The 24,620-nt window shown below is 38.3% G+C and overlaps 1 protein-coding gene across 3 annotated transcripts in view; it reads right to left on the bottom strand.

Annotated features, from left to right (window-relative positions):
* Positions 1-228: 228 nt before the first annotated feature.
* Cnot6 (CCR4-NOT transcription complex subunit 6) overlaps positions 229-24,620 on the bottom strand; it is a 38,131-nt gene continuing 13,739 nt past the window's right edge. For 2 of the 3 annotated variants that reach the window (XM_052194769.1, XM_052194768.1), the window contains 10 exons: positions 17,383-17,569; positions 15,188-15,273; positions 13,578-13,682; positions 13,415-13,483; positions 11,488-11,645; positions 10,390-10,544; positions 9,541-9,695; positions 8,277-8,507; positions 6,366-6,568; positions 229-4,140 (listed from right to left, as the gene is read on the bottom strand). In XM_052194769.1, coding sequence (XP_052050729.1) covers positions 3,928-4,140; positions 6,366-6,568; positions 8,277-8,507; positions 9,541-9,695; positions 10,390-10,544; positions 11,488-11,645; positions 13,415-13,483; positions 13,578-13,682; positions 15,188-15,273; positions 17,383-17,569 — 1,562 coding nt within the window. In that variant the 3' untranslated portion in view covers positions 229-3,927. The remainder of the gene's footprint in view (positions 4,141-6,365; positions 6,569-8,276; positions 8,508-9,540; positions 9,696-10,389; positions 10,545-11,487; positions 11,646-13,414; positions 13,484-13,577; positions 13,683-15,187; positions 15,274-17,382; positions 17,570-24,620) is intronic. The other variant, XM_052194770.1, reaches the window with a different exon arrangement.

Genomic DNA, 24,620 nt, shown 5'->3' with positions numbered 1-24,620 from the left:
AATATAAAATTGAACTTTGGCAAAAATGAGTGTTACAGAATTAACACAGCCCATGAGGAAAAGTGTTCACACCGTTTCACTGTACTGTGCCTGTCCCCACTCACTCCCCCACCCCTAAGGATGAACTGTACCTGTCCCAGGGGACTCTAAACTGTAAGTGCACGGTCTTCTGATTACCACCTGTTTGGAAGCCTCAGTGCTAGAGCTGTACAAACTACACTTTTAAAATATTTGAAACAGATATTGAATTTATTGGTTGGCTATGAGTAGGAAAATACATCGGTAAGGAAAAGAGACCCTGTATATAAATATAATACTAGCTAGTTACAATTTGACCAAGAAGATTCCACTGAAAAGAACAGTACAAGCCCTTGTTAACCACCAGTCCATATGGTGCAGATTCAGTTTCTCATCACCCTTATCAAAGAGCTGCCTGGGCAGATGTGACATTCTGGAGCATAGTGCAGAAAGTGTGCTGGGTTTTGTTACAAGAATGGTAAACAAGAGTTAGTCCAGTGCATTACACAACAGAATGTACTGTGAATAAAGACTACTCTATTTTAGACACTACATCAACATACTAGTTTTATAAACTTATGTAACCAAAAGGAACAAAGCAAACATCTTAAAATACTGCTTGTGGTTGGAGGACACCTGCTTATGTTCTCGGAATTATCGCTGTACTGGATGTTACGGTGGGACTCATCGCAAGACTGAAGTGTCTTGCCTGGTTGGCTTTGTCCTATGATATGACCACCAAACTTCAGAGTCATGATGGAAAGGAGTTCTGTAGTTTAAATAGTGGAAAAGTGGAACTCTAAACCATGAATGTTATTGGAAAATGGAAATCTTAAGAGGTTTCAATTATAATTTAAAGATTTAGAAGTGCATTCTACCCAATTTAATTACTTATTTAGGTTTCAAAGTGCTAATATGAAATAAATTTTCCTGGTTGACACCAAATCAAATAAATGTACAAACAAAAACAATTTTTGGAGATGCCTGTGTTCTGGGATTATTAAAGCTGCAATCAACAATTTACTTCTAAAACTTCAGTTTATACTATGCCATAAATTAATTTCAATGAACATTATTTAAATTCTCAAAGCATAAATAATTACCACCAATACTGTAAACTGTACTTCATAAGATTTACAAAGATTTGAGTGCCTCCAATCTGCTCATCTTTAGAAAGGGAAACATTCCAAACATTCTGTAAAACACTCCTAAGATGTATTTATCAGCAAGAACACTGAAATTACATTATAGCAAAACATTACATATATTTATTACAGAATTTTCCAAAAATAATCTACATTATGAAAACAGACTAGTTTTATGCATTTTAAGAAGTATAGGTTCTTGGAAATTATTTTGGACACAAAGCATTTAAAACATAAAACCTTACTTAACAAAGTATCAGTCTATTTTGGTGTGAACATTTATTCTCAATAGATTCAAAATATTTTTCTTTTGAAGATTATACTTGTAAATCTACACTCTCCGTTCAACTTATCACTATCTAACCAAGGTGGAGATGTTCAAGCTGACCCATAGAATGCAGTATGCCTAAAAGAGGCAAAACAAGTACTTCCAAGACATAACAGGCAATTATAGCTTACTATGCTGCCCCCAAATTCAAACATATTGTAGACAGTAACAAATACAGATGAAATGTTTTGTGTAAAGCTCAAACCTTTAGCATCAAACAAGTGCACTCTAGTTCCAGCATCCATGAAAGGAATACATCATCCACTAACAAATGCAGAAATGAGTAAGTGCTCCTCCCCACTCCTCACGCCACACTCTGGACCTGTGCTTCTCTTAGCAGGTCACAAGAAAAGTGGGTTCCTCAGTCCCATCAGTCCAACCAGATCCAGTTCACCTTCACTGGAAATTGTCATGATGCACACTACCAACACAGTGTTTAAGAAAATCGAGTCAACACATCTTATATTCACACTTTACAAGAAAGAGACAGAGACAGGGGAAGCGGGGATGACAGGACAAAAAGCCATTACAAGTCATGTACTGGTTCTACACCAACCTGTTGATTACAAACTGGATGTGTTTGGTGCCAGCACATCTTAAAGTAAAAATCCACAACAAATAAACCCAACATTACAATTAAGATTAAACAAACAAAACAAAAAACCTTAAAGGAAAAACAAGGTCCAAGATAGATTCAAGATCAAGACCTTTAGAGAATTTCTTAAAAAGAAAAAATTCATTTATTTAAACAGTATGTAATTTTATTTCCTCTTAAAAACAGCATAAGCAATTAAATGTCTTCTCATAAAATTTTGAGTCATCCAAAATGGCTCAGTCTCTGTATAAAACTGCTAACACTCAACAGTTCACTGTAGTGCCACAAGGCGCCCTTCTGCTCCACTGCCTGCAGTTGAAACAAAAGCAGCCAGACAAGTTCCCTCTGAATTCATTTGATTTTGAGAGAACTAACGACTGAGAACAGAACATATACAAGTTAACTTTGTAAAGTTAAAGGTGACTTTAATCTCTAATCTACTAATGGCACTATGGGCAAAATATAGGGTACAGTATAACTTTTATCTTGGTTGACATACTAAAATTCCTTAGTCACTTTAAAAATGATCCAAATAATTGTCTTAGGGAAAAACTGTTTTGAAAATGCATCTAATTTATACTGCTTCATAAACAGAAAATTACTCTTCTTAAAAAAAAAAAAAGGAATGATTTTTTTTTTAAAACATTAAGAGAATAAGAAATACACATGATAGTGGCACTCTGGGCGCAATGACACCAGGAAGCGGTGCTGGGTGTGGTGAGCGAAGACCCAGGACCCAGGACACGTTCCAGAATGTGCTATCCAATGCTTTACAACGAGGGAAGCCACAGCTCATACAAAAGCATTTCCATAAAATTCTCACAAATGTTAGTTTTTTTAAAAATATAAAAGATGCACAGATTTTCTCTGCATGCACAGGCAGTGCTCTGTGAGAACAAATTTAGGCAGGCACAGTGGAGACAGAACAGAAAATGTCTCAGAAAGGACTTAGAAGCTGTACCTAAGCAGCTGTAATTTTTTAACATAAAAAGTAAAAGACTTAAAAATACCAGAATGTACATGTGTCAACTCTCATATTCAGTCCACTAAATGCCTACAGATCAGCTTATCTGTCCTGGTAGAAAGTTTCCATAGAAATTCAGGAGTTCATACATAAGTTGCCTCTGGTCCAAGAAAATATCCCAAGGTCTAAGCAAACTTACATTTAAAGAGTAATGTTCTCAATTTAAAAATAAAGTAGTACAAAAGGGCTAACAAAACCCTAACAGTGCAAATCACTGCAGAGAAAGTCTGATGCAACTTTGTTATACCAGCTGGCCTTCAGAACATAGGACACAGGTTAAAAAAAATTAGCCTTAGTTTACAATACAATTGTTTTCAATTTTGCTTTTTTTTTTTAGTACAAAAATTCATAAATCAGGTCTTCTGTGGATCATATACAATCATAAAGGCTAAATTCAAATTCTACATTTTACAAACAAGTCTGAAAAAAGAGGGAGTAAAGTCTGGAAGAACGGTCTCTGATGTTACTACTGGCCTCAGAAAACAGTGCTGTGGATTTCTGTGCAAACAGCACACTGCTCACACATCTTCCTATTTCAAGGCATGACAATACATTGGAGAGAAGAAACAGGAAAATTACTTGTAACAAATTAAAAGGTGTAAACACACCAGTCCCTGTCTAGCAGTATATAAAGTACACTGGGCTCAGAATTTGTCTGTTGCTAGCACCTGGCTTTCATACTATATCCTTTATCAAATAACCAGACTGAAAATTCAAATGATCATTGAGAAAAATCCCTAGTGGCCATACCTCACTCCCCTCTATTCAGATTTTCAGGAGTTTGCAAGTCAATCTGAGGTCCTCTGAAAGCACGTGACTACCTCCTGCCGGGAAGGTGAAGGCCGTTAACCTGGGGCAGGAAAGGCAGTAAGAGCTCCAACTGTGCAAAAAGGGAGAAGTGGTCGGAGGGGATCAGCGGATGTGGGCAGCCGCTGATGTTATTCTCAACTAGCCAATGGTGGTCCAGAGGTCCCAGGATGGCTAAAGTATTCAGCTGAGGTTTAGAATAGAAGATGTAGTCGATTATACCCTGGAAAACAACAATAAAAATGATAAGCTCCAATCAAGAAAACACTGAAATAGCAAATGTTTTCAAGATAAAGTCTTAGACATTTTATTTGGTAAACAAAAGCAATTTGCTAGCCCGAAGAAATAACAGTATGCACAATCTCTAGGCCTACACCAGAAAAACAGAAAACAAACAACTCTGACAAAGTCAAATTCTGCAAAATAACCAGTTCTGGCTGGACAAGCTCTCTCCTAACGACCACAAGTACCCATGTTCTTGCCACCTGGCTAACTCCTTACCAAGCATCAAACCCTCCTAAGTTCTGTAGTCACCCCTTAATAAACCCCAACCCTGTTCTCTTCCCTGGCTTAATGCACACCTTAAAGTGTAAGAACATACTCAATTATGTTGTTGAGATTGACTGTGATCTTATTAAATGTCCCACGGGTCCAGATGTTAAAGGCTTGGTGCCCCAGGCAGGGCTACTTGGAGGTGCCAAGAACCTTCAGGGAGGTCTTCTAGACACTAGAAACACACCTTGAATAAGATTATGGGATCCTAACTATCCTCTTCCTTTTTCTGTTTTTTCTTCCTGGCAACTGAGGTGAGCAGTTTGCTCTGTCAAATGCTCTCACTATGATATTTTTTCCCAATATAGAGGCCCACAGAAATAGTACAACTTGATTATGCACAAAAACCTTAAAAAATGAAAGCCAAAATAAACCTTTTTTTTTTTTAAAGTTCACAATCCCAAGCATTTTGTTACAGTAACATGAAGTTATCTGATACAAGGTTTTCTTTTTTAAGCTAAGTGTGGTGCTGCACACTTGTAATGTCATTATTTAGAAAGCTAAAAGGAGTAAGAATTTGGGGCAAATGTGGGCTGTGTTGCGTGACCCTGTCTCAAACAAGAACAAGATGTTTTTCTTACTCATCAGAGTTGCCCAAGTGCAGGCCTGTGTCCACTTGTGCATCTCCAGCATTACTAGGTAACAGTACACAGAAGTGAAGTGAACCTGCCAGTTTGGGGGCTCGCCTCCACTGACTCCATCCTCCCCTCTCTGAGTTAAGGACAGTAAAGCGCATTCAAGGGTTTCCTTCCTATCTCAGTTACGAACAAACAAACAACAATAATGTCTTCTCTACTTTGGTCACCACCCTTGTCTTCCCTTGTCAGCCGCCTGAAAATCTAAACCATCACTAGTACAAAAATGATAATTACTGAGAAAAGGTACTCATGCTGCAAGCTTTTAACTGTGTAATAGAACATATAACAGACTTTAGAAGCCAAGACTAAGGACAAGCTTAAGAACACCTGCCTAGTAAACGTAAGGCCCTGGATTCAATGCCCTGTACAAAACACACACACACACACACAACTTCTATAAGGATAGCAAGATGGCAATGGGTAAAGACACTTGTTGCTAATCCTGACAACGTACATTCAGTCCCCAGGGGATGAGACACACACACACACACACACACAAAATGGAGAGAACCAACTCCTCCAAGCTGCCCTTGACATTAACACAAGCACTGTGGCAACATGAGCACCCTCTCCCCAAGACACACACACACACACACACACAAAATGGAGAGAACCAACTCATCCAAGCTGCCCTTGACATTAACACAAGCACTGTGGCAACATGAGCACCCTCTCCCCAAGACACACACACACACACACACACAAAATGGAGAGAACCAACTCATCCAAGCTGCCCTTGACATTAACACAAGCACTGTGGCAACATGAGCACCCTCTCCCCAAGACAGACAGACAGACACACACACACACACACGCGCGCACGCACGCACACACGTGCGCACATACAGGCACACACAAAAATGTTTAAAGGTGGGTAAGGTACCTTTGGCTTTGGTACATTTTGGCATTCAAAGGTGTTTCAGTTAAAGTGTGACAGAGGAAGCCTAACTTCACCTGACAGCAAAGTGCATACTGAATATCTGGCTTTTAGTGATCAGTATTTAAGAAATAAATGTCACAAAGGTCAAAGAATAACCAAGGAGTGCTTTACTGCCACATTTCACCTGACTTTTTACTATGGAAACCATTCTGCTAGGTTATCTAGAAAGACTGACACCAATCCCATGCTTGTCTACAGAACAATGACTATTGCTGCTGGTAAGTTAAGGCTGCTCAGCTCCAGACAGAGCATACCCTGGTATATAAGACGTAAGAAGTTACAAGACACGCTGACAGAAGTGAGGTTGTGAGAGCTTACCTTGAAATCAAATGTATAATTCGTGTAAGGCATCAGGCCGTTCTCATAGGCACTCTTTAACTTGAAACCATGAGTGATCCTTCCATTGCTCATTCCATTCTTCCCATTGCAGCTGAAGTTTGTAAGACTTTCATTGTACCTCAGTTCCTTGAAGTCTTTATGATTTGTTTCTACCCCACCAGTGCTCAAATACTCTACAACACCTAAGCAAACAGAAAGACACTTATATTTGTCAAGTATATGACACAGAAAACAAAATTCTTAATTTGTCACGATTTGCCCAAATTCACCTTATGAAATTATAATACCCAAATAGTTTACATTTTAGTTTGTTTAAAACTATCTGACAAATAGATGTGTCTTCCCAAATCCTTCTACAATTAAATAAAACAGATGACTAGAATATTCCTGCTTAACTTCAGACTTAAGAAAACATCATAAATCAAAATAGTATGCAGGCTTCCTCATTTATCCACAATGTCCTCAATTATCCACAGGGCTATGCAACCTGATTGGGGGTTTTATATAGCATCTTACCATCCCACCAAACTGTGGAACAGAATGTTATCAACTTAAAGAGCAACTTCCCTATGTTCTTGAACTTGTGATCACCGTAGGCTCTACAAATACATTCAACTTTCCCATCCCCCTGCTCTCTCCAATACTTTGCACCTAGAGCATTGAGCAGCACATGGCGCTGTGAGAATCCTCTTCAACAGCAAGGATCTAGACAAGTGGAGGACTTGATGGCACGGAGCTAAAGGACTAGAGTTCTCAGGCACTTTTTGTTGCCCCTGAAAACAAATTTTAAGTTTCTTCCTCGTGGCTCTGTTTTGTCATAATAATCACGATGTATTATCATCTTTGTCGACTATCAACACAGCAGTGTAGAGTCAACACACGCACATTGTTCGATGAGAATATGAACACGAAGCTGGAGCAGAGTGAACTGTCTAGCTTGCTACTGGAAGGGATCTGGTTTATTCTCTGTGCTATCCATAGCAAGTATTTAAGAAGATCGGCTTTCAGAGTCCTACTTTATGACAAAATCAAAATCAAGGGTCTTGTTTGTTTTATCATACAACACAAAAAGATATGGTGATATCTTTATATGATAAAAGGTCTTAATTTCTAAGATGTACTTTTTATGAAAGTCATTAGAAGAAACAAAATGTAATATACTGTTGGTCAAATATAACTGTGGACATAGTTTACCAAAGGCTAGAATCCCAAAGAAATTATCTTTGGGATACAGCTTCTAAAGAGTCTGGATTATAAATATCTCAGAGAAATAAAAACAAAAACAAAAAAACAAAACAAAACATGTTTCTAACAAGTCATCAGCCTAGAATCTGGGGATATGGTGACACGCATGCTGTGGTTATACCTACTTAGGAAGATTTCTTCAGTCTAAAAGCCAGCCTCAAAAAAAAAAAAAAAAAGGTGGAGTGGTGGAGCGAGGAATCAGGGAAGGGGAGACCACAGAGAGAATGTGCAACACCTATCATCACTTCCACAGGTTTCTATACTACTACTTCAGAATGGTCTCTTCCCCTTTGCCCATCTTACAGAAAAAAATTGTAAAATCTGTACACAGCCGCCACTACAAAATGAATTTTCCTTTAGTCTAAACTCTGAATTACCAAACAATATAATACATTACATTACAGAGCCGCTGAGATGGCTCAGCAGGTGAAGGTGCCTGTCCTGAAAGTCTGATTACCCGAGTTCTACCTTCAGAACCCATGTAGTGGTAGAAGGGAGGAGTAACTACATAAAGTTGTTCTTTGATCCTTATGAAAACCTGGTTACATGCATTTGTGCAAGGAGGTGCACATACACTAGGTTCTTAAAAAAAAAAATCTGTAAAACAAAAGGTAGCTATTCCATATAAAATATTACTTTTCTCACCAGAGTCTGGCAAAGAATTCAGATCTGCACATAACACAAGTGGAATAGTTCCACACTCTCCCAATACATTGGATTTGAGGCTCCGAGAGGCTTTATCAATAATATTCTTCACTTCTGAGAGGAACATCATAGTTTGTACCAACTTCACGTCTGAGTATTCAGGGTCCCAATGCATATGAGCATTAGCCACGAGAATAAGCTGCTTTTCTGTTCCCAGATGTGGTTTTCCAGCTATATAAGATAAAAACAAAACAAGACAAAAATCTGCTCATTGGTCTACAGCTTCTTACAGTGTCTCAAAAGAACTGAAATTTCAGAAGAGAATCTAATGTATCTAGCGATTTCCTACCCAGTCACTGAATCTGATCTAGATCTCCACATCCGTTCCATGCATCCAGCACTAAAGCCTGCCTAGACAGAGACAGTGCAGGCCAGCTATTTTTAAAAGTACCAAGTCAAGTCTCATATTAAATCTAAATTCTCTTGGATACATACTTTTTACCAGTTATTAATTCTTTGGCCTTTTTATTTCCTCAGAACTAAAGAATGAACACAGATCTTGTGCATATTCTGCAAGTACTAACACTGGAACATGATCTTCAGTCACAAGATTTTATCTTTAAATTAAATATCCCAAATTCCACAACAAAGAATGTAAAAGAATTCAGATCTGTACATAACACAAATGGAATAGTTCCACACTCTCCCAATCCTCTGGATTTGAGGCTCCAAGAGGCTTTATCAATAATTCTTCACTTCTGAGAGGAACATCATAGTTTGTAGCAGCTTCAGTGATGAAGTTTCAGTTCTCAGCATCCACGTCATTATATACAATCCTCTTAACTTTTAAAAGTAGTCAACCTTCCCCAAACTCACGATCCTTAGCATGATCACTCTAAGTCAGTCAGGAAGACTAACTTATAAAAAGTTAGCTTTGCCAAACACCCTTGCTGATAAGAAATCATGGGAGCTTATGGAATTCTTATCCCTGAGCAGTTGCTTCAATTACTATCTACCTTGGTGTTTTAAAACATCTTTTTTCTTTATACCTTTCCAAGGTTGTAATTTTTGGGAGCAACAATTTCTCATCTTTAGCTTTATGATAGAGAAAAATGATATATGATATTTTAGAAAAGACAAATAGTTAGACCAGCCTATTAAACATATACTGAGATTTCTGTTTTGAAAGTATCTAATTGGAACTATTAAATTTGGGACGATTGCAGTGTCAATTTTACAGGCAGTGAAGCCATCACTCACTCACATGATATTTCAATCAATTCCTTTCGAAGTTCTAGCAGTACTGCAACTCCAATGTTATCCTTTGTCATGACTCTGTTCAACATGGCTTCAGACCCTTCGGAATTCGCCATTGCTAGCTGATTAAATTCAACTGTGTGTTTCTGAACCAAAGTAAATCTGAAACAAAGCATAAACATGAAATCAGGAATACAAGACACTAGCTCTGAGGGAAAAGTCTTCTCTAAAACTTTATTCAGATACAAAAATCACTTCAGTCATACAGTGGAAAATCCTCCACAGTACCAAGCTCCCCAAATTCACTTAAGGTTATTTCCAGCCTAACCTGGCTTGTTTTTGTGTTATTGAGATTGAACGCACGGTGCATGTTAGGCAAATTCTCTGACACTGGTGTATATCCCCAGACTTTTAACACTGATGTATAATATTCCTAGATCTTAAGAGTTGCTTCCAGTTTGTTACTGATCTACAGATAAGACCTTTACAACTTAGTACAGTGTAGTTGGTCATCGTTACCATCACTGCTGAAATATTTCATCTCATAATAATTTTTAAACAATTATTTTCCAAAGCATAGCTTTCTAAGAGGAAAGATTACTTGCAAAATATTTCAATTAGCACCAGAATAAAATCCTAGTAAACCACTCTCAATATGTCCCAATAGTACTCTCAATATGCCCCCAAAACAAGTTATTTCAAACAAAAACAAGACCTTTAATTTTAAATAGTCATGTTTTCTTCAATAATAATATAGCACTTCATTTTCTTATTTACCAATTAATTGCTACATTCTTGGTCCCACTGCAAATATTGAGGACACTATCCTACTTTTTAAGAAATCAGACAGGCTTACTTTTCAGTCTTGAAGAATATTGCACAGCCATCAACATGCTTTCGTTCTTGTTCAGACATAGTCCTAGCTCGAGACTTAGGACTAAAGAATCCATTATAGCCACGTTCTTTCAGTTCTACCAGAAAAAAACTGTAATACTGCTCTGTTTCAACTTCCTGAAAAACCATAACCAGCAAAGTTACTTCAAAGATAAATATCTGTCCTATACATTAAAGAATGGAACATCTTCAAAATGTAATTTATCTAAAACCAATCTTAAGACTTTATTATACTAGTTGCCAATGCTAGTTCTTTATAGTCTAGAAGTAAAATGAAAGACATGGGGCTGAAGAGAGGGTTCAGTGGTTTAGAACACTGAACCCTTCCTGAGTTCAATTCCCATTAACCACACAGTGGCTCACAACCATCTGTAATGGGATCTGATACCCTCTTCTGGTGTGTCTGAAGACAGTTACAGTGTATGTACACATAAAATAAACAAATAAATCTTTTTTTAAAACATAAAAGACACATACACCTACACATATATATTCATGTCTTAGAACTGATGGGACAAGGACCATACAAGAAGGAATTGCAGTTGTCACAGATTCTAATTCTAGACCCAGAAAAAGAAAGCAAACTGATCAAAACTGTATTACTTATAAATACATGTATATGTAAATGTACATGTAAATGTATAACCTTAAAAAGGTTAGCTACTGTGCAGACAGTCCAATCTTTTTCCACCTCATCATACTTTTTCTAGTAACAGTGCTGGTAAATAAAGAACACACCAGACACAACAGAATGTCAGTAACTGTGCCACACAACTCAATGAGGTACAAAGGAACACTAAACAAAGGAGGAAAGTTACTACCAATGTCTGAAACCTAACTAAACGCATTTCCTTATTTGACAGCACAGGATGCACAGCAAGACAGTTGACTTTTCTCTGTCTCAAAATTCATTTAAAACAGAGAAAGCCAGGATCTTTAAGGGTTGCTGAAGCTGGCATTTCAAATATATCAGCATGATATATTCAAGTATAATTGCTTCTTGTTTTGTCCTGGCTTGGAGGGTCACATAACTTAAAAAAGAGTCTTCTGCAAGACTTACCTGAAGACTTATAATATCAGCATTGCAGCTCAAAATTTCTTGAATAATGGCCTTTTTCCTGTAGTCCCAATTTAGTGCCCAGGATGGACAGTAGCCGTATAACTGCCGGGTCGCATATTTATCACAAAGAACATTATAGCACATTACAGAAAACAAGGCTGCAGGGAAGAGAACTTATTCACACACGTGGCAGAGAAAAACAATCATAATTACTTCAGCAATAGTCCTCACTGTTAAGTCAAACTTAACCATTCAACCTACAGTCGTTGAAAAGCTATTACTCAAAAAAAATAAATGTAAAGGCAGATAGATGAACCAAATAGGATACAATGTTCTTGTATCTACAGAACCTAAAAGACAGGACAAACAAGACTCCTTATTTCTTTTATGCTACTAACTGTAAATGCAGAACATGGAAACTTGGCAAGCAGTTTCCTTAACAGGTTGCCCAATTTTCTTCTTCCTATAGACTAACTGCAGACTAGCTTGGAGATAGTCTGTGAGTTTGGCTTCAGAACACTAAGATAGAATGAATAAGTAACAAAGCAAATCACGAGGTTACTTTTGGCTTCTTGAGACACGCAAAAGTCTTTCATTATAGTCTATAGAACAGCACTCTCTTAAATACATAGACTAAGAAATATTTTATTTCTAAGAAAATGTTGTCTTGGCTACAGGAATGGCAATGGTAGACTGGGCTAATATAAGGCTGCAACAAAAGCTCAAACAATTTAATTATCTATGAAGCAAAATAATGCAAAGTACTATGAAACAAAGTAGCCTGTGTGTTGATTCATGCACAAGGACAGCCTGTTAAACATACTCAGAGAACTAAACTATTCTCACAAAATTTAGCCAGTAGTAGTTCAATTTTTTTCTCTCAAGTAAGAAAGTTATCTTATATTTTCCTGATATTAAGTACCTTTAGAACACATCGGCACATGGAAACCCTCAATGTAGAAAGATGTGAATCTGACTGATACAAAAGGCCAAGTGCTCAAGGTGGCTAAAGTCTTCTCTTATAGGGGCTGACTCCGTCAGGCACTGTAGGATACTTAGCTGTGTCCCTGACTTCAATCCTATTTCACCCTATTGTATTTCTCCTAGTTTTGATAATCAGAATTGCCAAAAGTGATACATGTCTGTAGGGGGTGGTTCTGATGCTTTGATTGGGAATGAATGAAGGTCCTACTCCCCTGATGGTAGCAGCCAATGGCTGGGCAGAAGAGGTGGGACTTCCAGTTTCCCACAGGCAGGAAGAGGAAAGGGATTCAGGATTCACCATGCTTCTGAGGGAGAAAGAGCCACCAGCTATGTGAGATCTTGGGTGGAGTGGCCATTGGCCACTTTTCCAACTGGGCCTAGGATAGCAAGTGGGAGACTAGAAACATAACTAAGTGGAGGGCAGACTTAGCGTGCTGAGCTGGGAGTAAATGACTGGGCAACTAAGTTGAGGGAAGAATCAGAGTGTTGAGTTGGGAGTAAAAATAAGGGCATGTTAGCCACAAGAGGCTTAAAAGTGTCTGGCCATTGAGCTAAAAAACATAGTAAAAATGAGAGAGAGAGAGAGAGAGAGAGAGAGAGAGAGAGAGAGAGAGAGAGAGAGAGAGAGAGAGAGAGAGTCTTTCATCTGCTGATCCAGGGTAGCTCCTAGAGTACGCACGTGCGTCCAGCCAGAAACACTTAGCAGTGTAGAAAAAAACTACATGCTACACATGTCCCCCTCCTCCCCAAACAAACTGCTTCCTGGTTGAGAAACAATGCATTACAGAATTAAATCTTTATCATTATTTCCGAAATCAAACCAACTTATAGGAATCTTTAAATCAACCTTAAATATTGTTCATAATCTGAAGCACTGTCAACAATACTTTTAGGTCTATCACAACCTGATAAAAAATTAATATTAAAAAACAGGGCTACCAACCTGTTGGCCTTGTTCTATCTGGTTCTTGTAACATGATCCAAGATCTTGGAGGTGGTTGTTCTGTTGAAACTGGGTATATATGTATATAGAAAAAAATAAATAATAATTAGGTGATACCCTTATATGTTTTCCTAATAAAAAGTCTAAACAAACAGCCACTTACTTCTTTTTGCAGTACCTGACAAATTATCGAGCAAGTAGTTCAGTAGCCTTCTTGTTCCATCTGGTTCCAGACAGAGGTTCAATATATCCTGGGTAAGTGGATTTCCTGAGAAAATTTTAAGTAGGTAAATTAAGATAATAAAGTGTTTCAAGCTTAGAAAAATTACGTAAATATAATCACCTAATACCACACAAAATATTATTACAAAAATGTTAGAGTTGCTAATAACTTACCAAATAAAAATGTTGCTTTTGAAATTTTTATATAAAAAAATAAAACTTTGCACTAAAAAATGTATTTTTGTTTTATGTGTATGGGTGTTTTCCCTGCACTATCTGGGCATCATGTGCATGCCTGGTACCTTTGGAGGCCAGGAAAGGGGGGTTGGATTCCCTGGGACTGGAGGTCCAGGCAGGTGTGAGGGGTCATTTGGGTGCTGAGAAATGAATCGGGTCCTGTGAAAGAATACCCAGTGCTCCTAACCAATGAGCCATGTCTCCAGCCTCAAATTTTACACTATCTACAAAAGTTCATAAAAAGATTATTAATGGATTAATGTTACTAATTCTGAACTGGATGAATATACGAGTGGCTTTCTCTGACATGCAATGGACTTGAACCATTATCAAAGTTGATGGCTGCTAAAAATGATCACATACACACCAGTGTTTGTATGTATTTATTTGTTGAACAGTTTTACGATATAGCAAATGAACTTAACGGATTATTACCTAACCCTATAGCTATCTTTCAGAAATATGAATGTAACTCTTAGAGACTTTACCCAGAAGCCTTCGCTTTAGGAAACAGCTATCTACACCTGCCCAGACTGGTGAAGAACCAATCACAATTACAAAACGTGCCATGACTTGACACACTTTAAAAATCTGACTTTGACTCCTTCTGGCCTAAGCCATTTCATAATAGTTCCCACTGCCTTTCTCCTTCCCACTTCTAATACTAAGTACCCATAAGTCAACTTCTTTTTAAAAAAGAAACCCTCAAAAGCATATCAACTCTTAGCTTAGCTACTATGGAGGTAAAATCCTTTGGTGATATGAGGGACACTGAAGTACAGCCTTATTACAATGTCTAAAAACTGTTCTTATTTTGGGTTTGTACCACAGTAAGAACCAAGATTTTAAGCTCTACTAGAAACAAAACAAACAAAAAGACTTTATCTTTTTATGTTCATTTAATAACACATCCACCATTTTTATGATTGGCAAAAAATATATATTGTGTTGAATATAATAAAAAATAAAAATTAAAAAAAGGAAAAGGAAAAAAAACATAATATTAATACCAGGACCAATTCAAAAATTTCTATTTACTGGGGAAATTTTCTTTCTAATTTTATGGGAACTGGACTCTGATTTGAACGTAAGGGAAAAGCTGTTTGAGACATGATGAGAGAGCATAGCCTAAGTAAGGCAGCACCAAGACGAAGCAAAGAAAGCACACAGGCCAGGGAGGGGCCAGAGAGCACGGATGGGGTGGAAGAGTGGCGGGAACCACTCAGCACAAGCAGAGCCACACAGCCCAGGACAGCACGGCCACCCAGCTTCCCACAGCTTCTCTGAAACTCTAAGAAAAAAATGAAATCCTACCTTTCAGGCTTAAAGTCTGCAACTGAAACAGTTTTCCCAGCTCAAAAGGTAGAACTCGTAACTGGTTGTAATTTAAATGGAGCTCCCTATTGATATAAAAATTCCAGGAAGTCAGAAAACATGTTAATCTTAACAGTAAAATCAACAATGCTATTTCTAAGAAAATATGTGCCTAAGAATGACAGAGTTTTATACATCATATTCCAACATCGAGCCTTGGCTTTTCTCCAACTCTCTCTATATATGTAGTTAAAACTAAACAACAGAACTGCCACAGACAACACTTTTGTTAAAATACAGGGGGGAAAATTACTATAAAAGAAACAAAAACAAAGTATGATAAAAGCTTTAATTTTCTAAAGTTATTAAATCCATGGATCCTTCATTACAGGCAGCCTCAGGGCTAGGAGCCCACACGGAATAAAAGGGAATAAAAAAGAAAGCACATCCGCCTGCCCGATGGATGGCGGACGCAATGTGATCAGCTGCCAGCACCTCTGCAGCACGTCGTCCCCAGCACGATGGCTGAATCCCCTCCGTCCATGAATCTAACGAGGCACTTTCTCCTTTAGGCTTGTTTCTTGTCAAATGTTTGGTTATAGCAACAATAAAAGTAGTTGCCACGCAGCCACCTCAGAACTGCTGAGTGTGCTTACGATGGCATGCGGTTATATTAACCAGCTCTCCAAATTTAAAAGACTTTCAGTTTAAAAGTAAAAACTATATAAACAAGAGATTATTTTAATGTTCTTACAAGCACATTATAAACACCACAGGAATCTTCAAGGAAAAAAAGCCAACCAAGCACTGAATGCCAGCCTGAGATACAGTCACCTTCCTGCCTTAAGTTACTAATCAAAGTTTAGATGAAAAGAATGATCTCTACCATCCTTGTTTCTTGATACAAATTTTGGTTACTTCTGAGAAAACTAAACAAGAAAAACAAGATCTGAGTAACTGGTTCCTATTTATTTTCAAATACATTAGACAGAAAGAAGATTATGTATACATGTTTGTTTCTGAGGATTAAAAAGTCATCAGGAGGCAGAGGTAGGGGGAATCTCTATGAGTTCGAGGCCAGCCTAGTCTACAGAGCAAGTTCTGTGTAGCCAGGGCTACACAGAAAAACCTGTCTCAAAAGACAAAAACAAAACAAAACTAGCAAAACTGTCATAGTAAATACTCAATAACTGAGTCAAGAAAAGTGTTAAAAAGCTGAACTGAGACTGATAAAAACAGCAATTTCTGTAAGTCCTTATATTTCTGTAATTTCCTTATATTAAAAGGTAGCAGAGACGCCATGGAAACCTCCATGCCCTGAGGAGGTATGCTGGGTTTGGATTTACATAGATCTTCTTCAAACAAAACCTTCAAAGGCTTTTTAAAAAAAAGAATTATTATTTATTCTATGTATACAAGTACACTGAAGCTGTCTTCAGACACACCAGAAGAGGGCATCAGATCCCATTACAGATGGTTGTGAGCACCATGTGGTTGCTGGGAATAGAACCCAGAACTTCTGAAAGTACAGTCAGTGCTCTAAACTACTGAAGCATCCATCTCTCCAGCCCATAAAAGGTTTAAAGAACCAAAGGGGGGGGGGGGGGAAACAAAGGAAAAAAACAGCAATTATCATTTGCTGAATCTGAAAGCTGGACCAACTGAGCTGCCAACATCCTAACCTCTGGCTAAGAAGCCTGTTGAAGATGACATAATTTACATATGGCAAAGTAAGTTTCTCAAAGGAATGGGATCACTAATTCTACCCATAAGCCTGCGGGCTTCGAAAGCACAGTAGCTAAGTCTAGCTCTGTTCATGCCAACCAAGGCTTTCCTCCTGTGGGCAACAGGCTGTGAGGACCATTTGAGTAAGTATATTTGTGTGGTACCAGCTGCTGGCCACAGAAAAAGATGTTAAACAGCACAGTGCCTTAGAGTCATTTATCTCTACACTGTTTAGGATTTTTTGGTTCAAAAATAAAATATGTAACATAAAATACATAACACGGTAATAAAAAATTAAGCAATGGACCCACCTGATTATTACTGGACATTTGATTCTTACCAAAAAACTTTTTTAAAAACTCATAGCTATGCCTCCTTTCTTCAAAGATAAAATGGCTTTATTTCCTAACTATATACCTGCTGCCTTTTGTTTCAGAGGAACCTAAAAGTCCAACATTGAATCTGCATACCTGAGTGATACCATGTTTCCGAGTTCTGCCGGTAAACTCTGGATTTGATTATGGGACAGGTCCAGATATACCAGATTGTGAAGCTTGGCAATGTCTGAAGGAATACAGGACAGGGAATTGTCACTCAGATGCAAAGCTGTCAAGTGAGTTAGTGACCACAAAGATGAGCTTAAGCTTCTTACTTTTCCTGCAAGACAAAAAAAGGAGGGGGTGGGAATTATACATAGTGATTGCCAAAATATGTTCCATGCAGTAAATAAAAAAAGTCAGATGTTTTAATTAGGAACTTAAATTATTATTTTAAAAGGTTTGAGAGGGCTTAACAAGATTTTACCATTCTAGAACAATTTACAATGCACAAAATGATTAACTCTAATTAGCAGAATGAAGCTAAAATTTAAAACTTAAAGTAAAGTGTCAATACTTGAAACTATTTTCACTTTAAGAATACAGTGGAAAGAATATCCTTTAAATGACCTCAGATATGATAAACAAAAATATGAATAATCTACAGCAATGATAAATCTAGAATTTGGATACTATGAAAGATTTGCCTTTATGTAACACAAGATTAAATAGTGTCTGAAAACTGTTCATCCTATACACAAGAAAATAAAAATTTTACCTAATAAAAAAGGAAGCTAAGATTAGTTGAGATTAGGGACAACCTACTCAAGTGATAACTGGATCATATAAGACAACAGTATGTGTGTCATATTGGTGCCGTTGAGGCAGTGAAGCCCAGTGTAGTAGTACAAACCAGCACTGGAGAGTCAAAACCCAGCTGGCCTCTGGGAGTTCCAGGTCAACCTGGTCTACACAGTGAGATCTTGTCCCTCCCCCACCCCCCTAAAAAAACCCAAAACCCAAGAAAGAAGACGACAAAACAACAACAAAAAACCAAAGCAACAATAAAAAAGAAAATCTGTACTATTTTTAACGTACAAGTGAAAATATCTGCCCAGAAACATTTTGGATACCTAGCCAATTAATTAGACACAGTGCTCAGTAACTAAAAAATACAACCTTCTTTCAACACAGTATTAAATCTATATTCAGGAATTTTTTGATTAAGAAACCAATAGTTTCTACATACAATACATACTTTCTCTATAATCTCTCCTCAATGGTTCAGGCCTAATCTGTGAGAGAATGAAACAAACAGATGAAGTAGAAATATACCAGTCTTTGAGAGCTGATTATAGCCTAATGGTTGAAAACACAACCCTGAGGCTTTTATTTCTAGTCAAGACAGGGTAAGAAAGCCTGAATTTGTTATCCTACAGAAGACCAACCAGGGTAGCAGAGTTACTCGGGAGGAATGGGAAATGGACATGGTAGTCTCTACCGTTTTCTTGGTTTACTTCCTGGGCAGTATTCACAAAAAAATGAACAAGGCAGGGGCAATCCCAGTTACAGCGAGTAAGCTCCTGTGCTCTGGAGACCACAGCACCAACACTGTAGTGGTTGGAATCCGAAGAACAGTGCAGAACAATCTGTGGATATGGAGGTTTCCCTTAACCACTGAATGTGAAAAACTGCCGAGCCAGAGGAGGAAACACCCAAGTGGCCAAGGCCACGCTGCTCCCAAATGCTGATGGAAGAACAAAATCCTTTCAACTCAGAAGGCTAGGGTCAAAATTCAACTCCAGACTAATAACTACTTTGGTCATACTAGAAAGCTTAAGATCAAACCTCAAGAGTCAGCTGTTTTCCTCTGACTTCACTGCACCCCTGTAACAATGCCCAAGGTTAGTTGGAGGAATCCTCACACATATCACCCAAAGAAAGCCTCAATTTCTGGCACCAAAAAGAAAAATTACCAAGAATGTAAATCAGCAGGAAAGTAAAAATTCATAAAGGGAAAAATTAACCAAAAGTAAGAAAAGTAACGCCCATGTTGAGATAGAAATGATGGCCCAAACACCAAAACTGAACTTGCAGAATTTTGCATTTACATCAAGATGCAGAACAGAGTGGGTGGGGGTGGGGTGGGGGGACGGCCAAGATGAGATTAACAGTATATTAGACACTGAAGAAAATTAGTGGATTTGAAGGCAGGATAAGAAAAACCTAAACAAAAAAAGGAAACACACTGAAGAAAAAAAAAAAAAAAAACCCATGGCACTTCAGTAATGTCTAGGAAAACTTTTAACAGTAGAAGCATATGTAACTGGAGACTCCAAATAGAGATGCTGGAGACAGGAAAAAAAAAATTAAGAAATAAAAGAAAGGTACAACTGGTTAACCAAATACAAAAGAATGAAGTCAAGGTGCTACCGACATGGGTTAGCAGTTAAAAGCACTGGCTGCTCTTCCAGAGGACCAGAGCTAAATTCCCAGCAACCATAAGGCAGCTCAGAACCATCAAGAACTCCAGTCCCAGAAAACTGGATGTTCTTTTCTGGTGTCTTTGAGCACGGGCAGTCTTGTGGCACACAGACATATACACAAGAACATCACCACACACAAAAATGTTTAAATGTTAAAAAAAAAAATGTTAAAAAAAAAAACTGAAAAGCACAAGCAAAAACAACTGAATTGTAATTCATTAAAATTAAAGTCTTTTGAACTATGCAGGCATGAACCTTTAATCCTGGAACTTAGGAGGCAGAGGCAGGAGGATCTTTGTAAGTTCAAGGCCAGTGTGGTCAACAAAAAGAGTTCTTAGACAGCCAGGGCTACACAGAGAAACCCTGTCTAGGAAGAAAAATCTTTTGCACTTTAAAGGACATTAGAAAGGAACAAACCCACAGAAAAGGAGAATATTTGGCAAATCATAAATTTGCAAAGTCATTTATATTCTTAAAACTCAGAGAGGCTCCGGGGAAGCCAGCTCAATGGGTAAAGGGGAAGCCGGCTCAATGGGTAAAGCAATTAGCAGGGAAGTGTGAGGCCTCAATTCCAATTCACAGAATTTCCATTACAAACCAGACAGTGTGAGTATAACCTCAGAGCTCTCAGGGAAAGGGAGGCAGAGACAAGAGAACCCCTCAAAGCTCTTAGAAACCTGTAGGCCTGGCAGATGTGACAAAGAAATCAAGAGGCCCAAACTCAAACCAGTACAATGGTGAGTACCAACACACAACCTGTCCTCTGACTTCCACACAAGCATGGAGGCACTTGTGTACCCATATTCACACAGGCTCACATGATTTACAAAATAAAATTAGGAAAAGATCTGAGCACAACTGGAACAGGCTTTGTTTATAGTGTTTAGGAGGCAGAGGTGACACCAGCTTGAGCTGGGCAGTAGCTCCCAGGCTACTCAGGGCTACCACATGATAAACTACTTCAAACCCACCCGGAGTAACACAATCAGAAAGTATTAGTAAACAGAGAAACTCAAACCTCACATGTTGCTAGTGGAAATGTCAAATGGCTCAGGTACTCAAATCAGCATGGCAGTTTCTTAAAAAGTTCAATATAGAGTTAATGTATGACAGGCAGTTAACTCTTAGACATATACACAACAGAAATTGAAATATATGGCCAGATAAATGACTACAGGAGGTTTCAATACTTAAAACTGGCTAGGCAGAGGCAGAGTGAGTTTGAAGTCAGCCAGGTCTATAGAGTGAGTCCAAGACAGCCAGGGCTACACAGAAAAACCATATCTCAAAAACTTAAAAACAAAAAACAAAACAAAACAAAAAATACCTCAAAACTGGAAATAATCTAGATGTCTATGACTCAATGAATGAGTAAATGTGGTATGTTCACTACCATAGAATATTATACACAAAAGGGATATGTGCTAGAACAAGGATCAACCTGGAAAATACTCGCTCAGTGAAAAAAAAAGGTGATGAGAAATCATACACCGTACATGAATGCCCTTACATGAAATGTCCAAAACAGCGAGCACCCACCAAGGAGGAGTAAGAACAGCTGTTGGAAAGGATGCTGAGGAAAAAAAAGAATGCTAGTAAGTATAGAGTTCCTTTTAGGAAATAATGAAAATGTTCTCAAACTGAGATCAACACTACAGAAATCTGACTACACAAGGTTGATGCATAAATTGTATTCCAAGCTGTCGTAAGAAAAAAAGATGCAGAAAAATGTTCCTTATACAAAAAAAAAAAAACTATAAACACAGTGTGATGGTTAGTCTTGATGGTCAATTTGATGGAATTCAGGACCACCATGGAATCAAGTCTCTGGACAAATCTCTAACCAGACAAATTATTACTTTTAAAAACAACAACAACAAAAAAATCCCCTAAAAAAGAAAACTGTATGAAGGCACACAGGATCAAATGGCTTAAACAGTAGTCTACCAACTTCACTAGATTCCAGCCCCACTGATTCTGATGGATTTGATTTCCTAGAAATTTGCTAAGAATTTTTATATACATGAGTGTGTGTGTGTGTGTGTGTGTGTGTGTGTGTATATATATATATATAAAACACATGTTAATTAGTGGTCTGAGCGCCAATCCAGTGCCACAGCACTCCACACCCAAATACCACCAGGAGAGAGCTGGTCTCCCAGGAGTGCTGAAAGCTGGTGAACACAGGAAAGATCACCACTTCTGCTCAAATTCCTGGCCCAAGAGGGACCTTGGGCATAAGGACATAAGGACACAGGAACCAAGTAACAGCCTGGGGCGGGATCCTTCCAGTTTCCGTCTGCACCCCAGAGCTGAAGAGCTGATCCTGTGCTCTCCGTATCTAACTCCCTCCCTGAGAGAACTGGTCTCCCAGGAGTACTGATACACAGGCTTGCAGGAGGAACATGCCACAGTCAGAGACAGCAAGACCAGCTAACACCAGAGATAACCAGATGGCGAAAGGTAAGGGCAAGAACATAGGCAACAGAAACCAAGGCTACTTGGCATCATCAGAAACCACTTCTCCTACCACAGTGAATAAATAACTCCCTTAAATAAATACAGGAGAACATAAGTAAACAGGTTGAAGCCCTTTTAAGAGGAAACATAAAAATCCCTTAAAGAATTACAGGAAAACACAACCAAACAGGTAAAGGAATTGAGCAAAACCATCAAGGAGCTAAAAATGGAAATAGAAACAATAAAGAAATCTTCCTTGGTAGCCAAGAAAGATATGCATATGCCTAACACTCCAAGCTGTGAGACGATGATTGCGTAATGAAGGTCATGTCTCTCAAGGAGACATGAAGGAGCAGTTTGCCTGGATACATTTCTATTGGTATCTTACAAACGAGAGTATCTAGTATCTCCAAGATTATCTTCACCTTCTACTGGAGATTGTGCCTGTCACCCTGAGCCACAGTCACCCTGAGACCAAAAGGCCTTGGCCCAAAGATACAGAGAGTAAGTTACCTGCAAGAGGAGAGGTGGACAGAGATACCTACAGAAGGAATGCTGTGTCTCCTGGGGCTCACAAGAACGCTGAGGCTGGGGTCGGCTCAGAAACTGAATTCTAGTTTAGAGATGGTTTTGGTGGTGAACAAGGTCAGCCACCTCAGAGAAACTGGATATTATGTTGTACTGAGTAAACTTTAAGTGAAAAAAAACCCCACAGTAATGAAATACATATATATAACATAATTTTATATCAAAAAAAGGCATAGAATAACTTGTTTATGTGTTTGCTGTGTAACACAATGAGGAGAGGAATTGTGAAAAACAGTCTTTTGTGGTGCATCTTTTAAAAAATAGTTTTTGTTTGTTCCCTTTCCTAAACTGCCCTCAATCTCAGTTCTATTTGGCTTATATCACCATCTCAGTGCAAAGCTAACCTAAGATGCTTTCTTTAATCCTGCTAGGCTAGTAAAACCTTAAAAGATAACACTTCAACTATTTGTCTTCTGTATTTATCACAGTTTCACTACTCATATGTCAGGACTCATATAGTTTGTAAAATTTTGGAAATCTTTACATGTAATCAATCACCTACTTATCGGTTCATAAAAGCAAAGAATGAATGAATGGCAGTAAGTAATTCCTAACAAGCAAGTGGAGACTTAAATTGCCATTGGGCTTTCTTTCTTCCTCTCCTACTTTATTTAGCCTGACTACTCTTAGCTTCTGGAAAACAAGCACTGGATGGAGAGCAGGAAGTTCCTCAGCTGACTACATAATGAAACCTACCTGATTCTCAAGTTACATTTAATAATTACCCAAAAGAGCTTCATATAATATTCTTTTAAAAATCATTAATAACTTTGATTCAGAATTTTAGTCATGGTCTATTATTTGCCATAGAAAAGTAAATCTAAATAAAGCTTATTCAATAAACTCAAATGTTACAGAATGTTACACATGGACGCTAATGTGTGGCCTACAGGGCAGGAAGATGCTTGCTTCAAAAATCTTTCACTGGGTGCCAATAAGCTCAGGTCCAAGGCTCTATCTCCTGGAAGCTATCCAGGTATAGCTCTGGTCAGTACACATCCTCCTCCTTACAGTGGTATCACTGAAACAAAACAGCTGATGACCTATGGGTGGACCTCCAAAGCAGGTGCCCACAGTACTGCCCCCAGAAAAGGGAGAACAAAAGGGGTGGGTGGGGAGGTAGGTAGGTAGGTTAGGTTAGGTTAGGTTATTTGGCATCTTCAGGCAGAATTTCTTTTTAGTACACTTCAAATTTTAGATTCCTATAAAAAGAGTTTTGTGGGTAGTGGGCAAAAATTCCTACTGCTAGCCAAGAAACAAAGGCATTTGATTGGTGCTGCATGAGGGAAAATCAGTTTTCTTCTATGAAATGACACTTGGACCACAGTTTAGAACAAGCCTCACAATCAGGCATATTTGGCCAAACTGGACTCCCTGTGTTTTTTTTTTTTTTTTGATTGTTTGTTTTTGTTTTGTTGTATTTAAAAAAAAAAATGAGCATGAAATTGACAGGCAGGGAATTAGAAGAGGACCTGGGAGGAGTCTGGGTGTGGGGAGAGAGCATGTATCATAAGAAATGAAAAGCTAAAACTAACTAAATAAAAATATTTTAAAATACCAGATTGCTCAACTTCCTTGTGGTTGGCCAGCTGTTGCTCTGGAGAACAAAGGAAGGAAAGATCCAACAGATAAGCTGGAGAGAGAGCAGGGAAGCTGGAAGCGCAGAATGGATGAAGAGGATCCTTTCCTCTTCACAGTAGCAGCTCCAGAGCCACAAGCAGCAGCTAACGAGTGAGCTGAAAGCAGATGCTGAGGCCGGAGAGAATCCAAGCCATCTTAAATATTGTCAAGATTAACGAAGAACTCCGAAGCCTCGAGGAAGAAGATCCGGTTACACTACCAAGATCCCAGCTGGGA

The sequence above is a fragment of the Apodemus sylvaticus genome, chromosome 10 (genome assembly GCF_947179515.1).
Source record: "Apodemus sylvaticus chromosome 10, mApoSyl1.1, whole genome shotgun sequence".
NCBI lineage: Eukaryota > Metazoa > Chordata > Mammalia > Rodentia > Muridae > Apodemus > Apodemus sylvaticus.
Note: the sequence above shows the minus strand (reverse complement) of the source record. Positions and strands in the feature narration are given on the sequence as shown.